Source organism: Gavialis gangeticus, unplaced genomic scaffold (assembly GCF_001723915.1).
Source record: "Gavialis gangeticus isolate Ggan-Ray unplaced genomic scaffold, GavGan_comp1, whole genome shotgun sequence".
NCBI classification, from domain to species: domain Eukaryota; kingdom Metazoa; phylum Chordata; order Crocodylia; family Gavialidae; genus Gavialis; species Gavialis gangeticus.
The window spans coordinates 26,220,244-26,229,148 of record NW_017729034.1 but is presented as its reverse complement, the minus strand read 5'-3'; the positions used below and the strand labels follow the sequence as shown (position 1 = coordinate 26,229,148).

The 8,905-nt window shown below is 41.7% G+C and overlaps 1 protein-coding gene across 3 annotated transcripts in view; it reads left to right on the top strand.

Annotated features, from left to right (window-relative positions):
* The window catches only part of DAAM2 (dishevelled associated activator of morphogenesis 2), a 369,263-nt gene that overhangs the window by 262,256 nt on the left and 98,102 nt on the right, over nt 1-8,905 (top strand). For all 3 annotated transcript variants that reach the window (XM_019527242.1, XM_019527244.1, XM_019527243.1), the window contains one exon: nt 5,124-5,457. In XM_019527242.1, coding sequence (XP_019382787.1) covers nt 5,124-5,457 — 334 coding nt within the window. The remainder of the gene's footprint in view (nt 1-5,123; nt 5,458-8,905) is intronic.

The following is an 8,905-nucleotide window of genomic DNA, read 5'->3' as shown; positions in this document are numbered from 1 at the left end:
ACTGCTAGCTAATCACCCGCAGCTGGGCTCCTACCCCAGGGCTGTCTGCCTCCCTTAAAGGGCCAGACCACCCTGTTACAAGGTGGTTACTGTAAACAGTTGTAATTACAAATTCTTGGACCAGAAGCAGTGAACAAGCAGCTTTTCATCTGATATTGCAGCCCTCAAATATGGAAGTGCAGCATCACTGTGACAGTAAAATAAATAAATTAAAAAAAAAGCGTCTGTAGAAATAAAGGCAACTTTTTGGAACCTGCCAAGGTTTTTGGATCGAGTTTGAAAGCCAAGGAGAGAAAGAGGTCTGAACTGGTTCCACCATAAGCAATAAATATCTTCACCCTTCTGCCCTTCTCCATCTCTGTTTTACTAGATTTAAAATGAAAGGAGGCTGAGCTTGCTTTATTTTGGCTGGGCTTAGCCAGGTTACACTCCTGTGTGTTGTAGCTGATCACTAATGTATCCAGCAAGTGCAGCTCATTCAGCTAAGATTTTTAGGTAGGGCAGGAGTCCAATGCATGTCAAGGCTGTGCACGTCTCCTGATCCAAAGGCCAGTGCTGCAGTTAGCCTGGGAAATGTTGGCTTGACTGTCAGCAGGGTGGGAACATCCTGCCCTCCCCACACCCCCAGCGTATGTTCTTTCCGCCTTTCCCAAGCTGTCATATCTCACAGAGAGGCTGTAGCAGGATATGTACAAGAAGAAAAGAGCACATAAGACACAGCAATGGGGAAAAAAAATCAGTGCTCTGCTCAGCCTGATCTGTTTTGGGATAAAAGGGGTGCTGTTAGGACTTGTTAGCCAACACATTCTAACTACCATGCTCTGAAACTCTGCAGCCAAAAAGCACCCTGCTAAATTGGTTGAGTTAAAGCCAAGGACCAACTTAGGCTTTTAATTTGACCTATTTGGCACCTATTAAAGTAAATGCTGGCTTGTTTATGCTAGACTTTAAAATGTGTTAGATCATTTTGGCAAACATGTGCTGACTTCACACCTTTAAATCCTAGAACAGAGCAAGGCCTTAATGTGTAACATACAGAGCATATGGGATGATGTTCTGATACGGGCATAAATGACACAGATAAACTGGTAGTCATCCCTGCATTCCCCATCTTTGACATGCATAATTGTGTATGTGTGCCCACAGGTCTATACAAACGTACAGCAGATCTACATACATGGTCCAAGAAATGTTGTACCCAGGTGTTTGGGTCCTAGAAGTAGTATAATTGCATCTGCCTACGCTAGTACACCCTGCTTCTCAGCCCAGGCACAGCACCATGCTAATGCAACTGTGTTACTCTCAGTATCCAAACTAAGAAATAGTTTACCTATCTCTGAACAACTCTGTTTTGTGCTACATACACATACCCAAGATACAGAAAAGAGTCAAGTGAACATGGTGCTAAGAGTGGAACTCAACTGAGTTGAATCTTCTACCCCCCCACCCCTCTCATATGCATACAGGAGTGCCAGACAATAGGCAGGGAGAATGATAGCTGAAGAGCAGGACTTCCCAGTTTTTCTATTTATCTTTCTTACATAAGATTTTTAACTTTTTCTGAGGACAGGCAACTGACTGTTTTAGAAAAGGAAGATGAATCTTTACTTTATTTCTACTTCTAATGTCAGCTGCGATGGGGAGGTACTCAGATGTGCTTCCTATTGAGTAACAGAGTTTAACATTTTGCTTTCTTGAACCAGACAGGGTACAGGAAAATCCCAACATTATTTAAAATTGGGTTATTAATCAAGGCCTATGACACACAGCTTTTTCCTGTACCTGCCCTCCTGTTGGAGTGACCTCACCCAAGGAGTCCTAACAATGTTGATCTGGAAAAGATTTATTTGAGTATTGTACTAACCCAGGAGAACGTGACATGTCTTTCTCAAATGCCATTTCACCTGGTCTTCAGCACTGTGGAGGTCAAAATGACTAGTAACAGGAGGGAGTGCTCCTGTCTTTAAGGCTTGTTTTTTTGCACTACAAGACAGCACCAGTTTTTAACCCATTGCTTAAGCCTGCAGCTGTGCAAATGACAAAGTTTTTGACACTGGTTGTTGCCTTAGTCAAGGAAGGCCTTGTTTTCACTAAGGAGTCTGTAGAAAATCACTGTGCATACCTGTATTCAGAGAACGTGTGACAGGACTCAAGAGTTCATGGTATGTAAAGAGACTAGTGCCAGCCCATTCAGAGTTGTGCTGGAGTAGATTTTAGGCTCTTCCAGGTTATAGCTGGAGAAGCATCTTAAAACCATTGACATCCTGTTGATGTTTGATAGCCTGGGCTAATTAAGTTGGCTAATAGTCTTTCCCTATGATCATGTTTCCCCAGCAGGCATAAAACCCCAGAGCTGACCAGGACTTCATTAATTACAGTTTCAGCAGACACGCTAACCACCAATTGGTCGCAGAAACTGAGCTGCTTTTAAGTTTCCTTATAGCCAGTTAAAATTGCAAAGCATGTTATATATTTGCAGTCAGGAACAAATTTTCCCTTGGTCAGATTCCCATGGACTGGCAGTGTTTTTGCTTTTCTCTGTGGTTCCTCTTCTTAGAATCCTGGTCATACACTAATCGATTACTTTCATGTCATTGCAATGGCAGGGCAATGGCAGTGCCCTCCTCAACTTGTTTTTTTACATCTGCTGCAAGGTGTTCTTGTAGCTATCTTATATGAGGTTTTGGAGTAGATGATTTTTTAGTAAACAGTTGCCCCAAAATGCAAAGGGGTGGACTCAATGCCTTGGGAGTCCTCTTCCAGTCCTGTGTTTCTGTTTTACTAAATTGCCAGTGCACTAAATGTGATCTCTCTCTCTCTCTCTCTCTCTCTCTAGTCCCAAAGGGGAGGAACATTTGCTTCTTTGACTTGTAGGGTAGAGTGTTAGAATGGTTCACCCCAAACAAGAGGCTAGTATAATCAGGCATGTGTAAAATTGGCCAGTCCTGCTGAGCTGGGCTTGCGAAAACTCTGTTGTGTTCATTTTTTGATGTATGTGCGTTTACCCCTCCCTTCCATCCTGATATTTGCTTTGAAGTTCAGGTTTAAACAAAGCCTAGATGTCAAAACAAAGCTCCACTGGAAATATTGGATACTGGGTTTTGTCTGTGCTCTTGTTGAAAATGTTAGCCCAGTTAAGCCTGAATTTTGGCCATCCACAGTTTATTTGGCTCATCTTTCAGGTAGGCCCTGCAATTCCTCATATGATTGATCGTATGACATATCAGCAGCAGAACTGGAATATCTGTAACCAATAGATACTGTGAAATAGATATGTAAATAAAACTTAAGTGTGTTCTCATATGTAGAGAAGAGACATTGAGAGCTTCTTGGGTTGGTACTCCTAGTTCTTGATAGGCAGTTTGGGGTGGCTTCACATGTCTGGCAGAAAATGCTGGCAATTTTCACCTCTGGCAGCAACATATAATTAAGTACAACGCAGGGTGTTGTTCTAGATCCAGTAAAGCCAGCTGTTGCACTGAATCTGGGCTGACTCTGGACTTTTTTTTGCATTAGGCGGGATATTGATTTAGCAGGCAGTGCACCTATCACTGTCCATTTTACTTAACTGTTACTCCTCTCATTTGTAATCCAAGAAGAGATATTAAACCTAACATGGGTTGTACAGATACAGGGGGAAAATGTACTGTAGCAGTAATATCAATGAAGAGAGTCAAGAAGTTTATGAGAGGATAGCACACTAGAAATGTTTAGTATATATAGTAAGAGAGACCACCTTACTCAGTGCTAGGTGAAATCTTAGGATTAAAGGTGTGAAGACTTTTGTGCTTTCAGTATATCACAGGGTCAAACAGTTTGTCGATTTTTGTATTCACTTGGGTTTTCACCCTTACTTCGTTGTGTTCGTAGTGCACGTGTGACTATAGTATGGCAGCTATGTATTCAAGCTAGCCTAAAAACCGCTGGCAGGTTTAGGTCTATACAACTCTTGGTGCTTCATATCTAGGAGTGAGGCTCTCACAGGCATAGACACACACATGCACCCAACTCTATTGGCTCCATTATCACTAAAGTAATATCAGATAGACTTCAGAGTGGTAGGGGAGTACATAAATGGTTTAGAGAACTGGATGAGGTCATGGTTATCTTGCTTTGCATAGGACTTGAGAATCTTAAATCTGCTGGAAACTCAAAATGAAAAGTAGCTATAACCAATGGACTGAATTCATTTTTAGTTTAACTACACTGACTTTAACAGACTTATTTGACTTCAGTGAATTGATTTAATGGATGAATTGGCCCACTAAAGCTTTTTCTTGGTTTTAAATACAACCATAGAGCCTCTGTGGATTTTTTTTTCCTTTATGGTTTCCAGCCACAGATTGGAGTATAATCTTTACCTGAAATAAGTCAAATTGTATATATTCTCATTATGAAAATTTCACTCAGAGCTCCAGTGATTTGAAAAGTTACTCTAAAATGAGTTCCAACCTAGCTTTAGTCCTTTCCACCCCTTCTGCAACTTCACTATTCTTATAAGCATCTGTTTGCATTCTTATACTTAGATACCACATAGGTATAGGCTACCAACGAGTCTGCTCCACCCCTAGTTTATGTAATGTATGGATTGGTACAAGAGTGATGTTAGTACCAGAGCAGCATACCGCCCTCCTGTGTGCATCACCATCCTTCTGGAGTTCATCTGACATAGCTGTAAAGTGGAGCTGGGTGCATTTGTGTAGGAATCCTGGGTACAGAATCATGAGTTGCTGGGACCTAAAGCTGACAATAGTCTTCAGATTAATTTGAATCCATACTAAGGTCCAGTATAATCATGGATATATGTAAGTGTCTGTCTATCAATTAAAAAGGTTTTATGTTAACATATAAGAATCTTTTCACCAACCACTGAAAATGAACCAAATATTGCAATGGAACAAGATAGCTGTTTGTTGGCATACAGCTGCATTACCCAAGTACATAGGCCTGGAGAAATAATGGGATTATAAACAGGCAGAATGCAATTCTGTGTAAAAAAAACCCAGGGATTGTCCAGAGTTCTTTAGGCAAGAAACCCGTCTGTTCTTACAGTTCTGTGCTCCATTTACTTGATGTCTGCTGTATAATTTGCCTTCAGTCTATTTTCTTCTCTTCCTTTTCAGATTTGTGACCAGGTTCATTGAGCTGGATGGCCTGAGCTGTTTGTTGAACTTTCTGAAGAGCATGGACTATGAGACCTCAGAGAGCCGCATACATACATCTGTTATAGGGTGTATCAAGGCATTGATGAACAACTCCCAGGGACGGGCGCATGTCCTAGCTCATCCAGAAAGCATTAACATAATTTCCCAGAGCTTACGGACTGAGAACATCAAAACCAAGATTGCTGTGTTGGAGATCCTAGGAGCAGTCTGCCTGGTACCAGATGGCCACAAGAAAGTCCTGCAGGCCATGCTTCATTACCAGGTCTATGCTGCAGAGAGGACAAGATTCCAGGTAAGACGGGATGCATTTTCAACAATACTAAATGTAGTGCATCTTTTGGATTGATGCACCAAGGGCATATCTACACATGTCCCTACGGTGCCTTTGTTACTGTGCTGTCATTCAACACTTCCAAAAGGAAGCACTGAGTGATGGTGCAGTAACAGCCCATACTGTGCCATGTGTACCACATATGGTTCTTTTTAGTTGCTACGTTGCCATAGCAATGTATTATAACGAGGGAGTGCATTGCTACGGTGACATCGCAGCGGCGTCACAGTTTGTGACTGCCGACGCCATGTTGCCATAGCGCGTTGCTATGTCACTATAGCATCACATGAGGATGGGCCCAGTGCGTGTGTGTATTATCATATTGTAGAAGTCCTTTTTCCACAGGACTGGACTTTAGGAAGTGTCAGTTCCATGAACAGACTTTTTTAATGGCACATATTCAGAACGTATTCACTTTCCACCTTAGAAACTTATTTAAAGTTTGCTAAGTTTCACCTTAAAAGTTGATAGTGCTGTATTGCTTAAAGGCTTTCAATGACTTTGTACTCTAGTTGAATATGATTTCATTCAAAGGGTATCCATCACTACTCTGTCTAGGTGTTGATGCCACAAAGCTCTACTCTGCAGCTTCTGTAAAAAAATTTTAAGTGATTTCTGTCATAAATATAAAAAGTATGGGCTAAATTATCTGCTTTGAAAGCTGTTAATAAATCAGCATATACTAATCATTGCCACACTGTTAGCACAGAGATCTCTTGTTGTAAGTTTAGAGGGACAACTCTGGTAGTCTCAGATGCTCTGGCTAGGTAGGCAGGTGGTTTACATTCTGAGTGATCAGCTGTAATTGTGATCACAGCAAGCCCTGTACTCCTTACATGTCTGAAATTCCCATTGGGTTTTACCTTCATAAATTAGGGTGTTAATGCATATTGGAACCAAAAACCTTGCTTATTTTGTGATTGTCTATTGCTCCCATTTAGTTGTGCTTGCTCTAAGCTTCAGAGCATCATGGGCTGCACCAAACTTGATTATATGTAAAGACCTAGCTCCACAAAGGTTTATAGCATCCACAGCTGAATGGGAAAAAGTCACTGGTCAGCAGCAATAGTTCCTGGTTTTCATCCAGGTGGGACCTGGTACAGAGGATGAAAGCTGAAAAATTGTTTAATGCTCAGAGCACATATGCTAGAGAATAGGAGACCTACACTATTTCCTTGCTCTGTCAGTGACCTACAGTTCCCACAACCTCCATGTGCCTCTATTTTATTTTCATTATTTGCACTGAAAGTTCTTCTTTGTGCTGGCTCTCCCTCACCATGTGTTTGTGCAGACTTTAGCACTATGGCACCCTGATCTCAGTGTGGGGCTCTCGAGGTCATTGCAATACAAATATTAATAATGATATAATGTTAGAGTAGAAAGGTGAGGAGGCCAAGGTTCCAATCACAAAAGACTGAAATATCATGAATAGGGTAGGAATTACTGGTACAGAGGATGGGGGTAGGGAATGGAAGCCAAATGCAAAAAGAATTTATTTTCTGGGTTCTAATCTGAGTGTATGAAAGAAAGAGAGAACCAGGCTTCAGTCTTACTAGTTTTCTGGTAATTAACCTAACCCAGGGAATCCCTTCTGAAGCTTGGTGCTGTTTAGACTGGAAGCAGTTTGGGGTGGCTTCACATGTCTGGCAGAAAAGGCTGGCAATTCTCACCTCTGGCAACACTCTGTCACTTAGCTTTTAATGTCTTGTCCCAGCCTGACCAGGTTGCTCTGTTGAATAAACCCATATGGTGTAGGGTTGCCAAATTGACTCAAGTGCCTCCTTATATGCATCTTTTTGGGGTCTATAATTGAGTAAATAACCAGGATGAGGTGTCCATGCCGGGCCCGTGTATTATAAGATAGATCTTCTAATATAGCTGGGCCATTGTGAAGTTACATCTAATGATTTGCAGAAGCTCTTGTGAGCCCAGGGGAGCTTACTTACTGTCTCACTCATGAATGCAAGGAATGCACCAGTATTGCCTTTTTCAGATGTTTTTGCTAAGAAAAAATGAATGATAAATGTTTGCTTCATTTAAAAAAAATGTGATTGGCATCAGGGGATATTCCTAATTTGTTTCTTTTTCTAAAATCTGCATTCAAAAGTTGGAATGTGATTCTTCCTCTCCCCCCCCCCCGCCAGCACTCTCCATCAGGTTGAAAACAAACAGTTCTCTTCATTTTGAAGACGATAGATGCTGAAAAACCCCTTTCCTTTCCTGACTTCTGCTCAGTTGGTCATTGGTGGCATCTTGAGTTCTAATGATGCAAATGTGGGCTTATGCACTAAAAGACAAGGAAGGAAAGTGAATCTCTATTGTGAAGTTCCCTATTAAGAATGTACATATTGTAAAATTTCTTCTGTCCCTTCTCAGGGGTGAAACTCTATTGCTGTCCACCTCTGGGCTAAGCTCAGTGCGGTCTTGTAGATCTTTCCTGGCCAGCCCCAGAAGGATCATCAGATACCTACAGTGCAGGTTCATGTGGAGCTTTTCACTAAATGCATGTGGCTGAGTCCAGGAGGCATTGGACAAGCCAGGTTTTACAGTATACATCTGAAAAGAGGGTGCAATAAAGCAGATTCCACCATGCTCCTGCTGGGACTTAAGTCTGGAGGTTCCTGGCTAGAAGGTCTTGCCTCTCCGCTCAGGCTCAGACCAATCACCATATTTGGGTTCAGAAGAGGAGTTTTACCCCATGGTCAGATTTATATGAACTGTGGAGTTTTCACCTTCCCCTGTAGCAGGGAACCTGTACCTGTGATCTCTTGAGCATATTTTAACAATCTTTGCAGCAGCAGGACATTGGCTGCTGTGTTCCCCTTGCTTTACTTGTAGCACATTAGGGTGTTATGTCTTGTGTTGGGTCAGGGTTAACTGTGTAGTTTTGCTAAGAGGTTAGACGATGGCTTTGTATGGGATGATTTGGATAAGGATGATCCTGCTTTAGGCATGGTATTGGACAAATGACCTTTCAAAGCCCTTCCAGCCCTATTTTTCTATGATTCTATGTAATTAAATCCAGTGACCACATCCTTTCTAAGCAGCTGTTCACACTGTTCTTTGATCTGCACCTTTATAACCAGATTTTGTAAATAGTTCAGAGACCCTTTAGTTTTTAAGGACAGCTTTGGTGGTACATACCTCCTGTCACTGAAGCAATAGCTAGCAGCTCTTGGTGTACGGATGCCACTAAAGAGTTTAGCGCTTGCGGTTTTAGGCCAATTTTAATCAGTCACACCTAATCTCCACCCCCTTGGAAATTATCTCTCAGCCTGTAAAACCACCTCAGGACTCCCACAAATGGAGGTATGGCATCAACAGAATGAAGTTATTAAAATTCTTTTTGAGTAGTGAAAATTAATCAAAAGCAAACCACGCAGGGGGGAATGGGAGAAGTATATTCTGA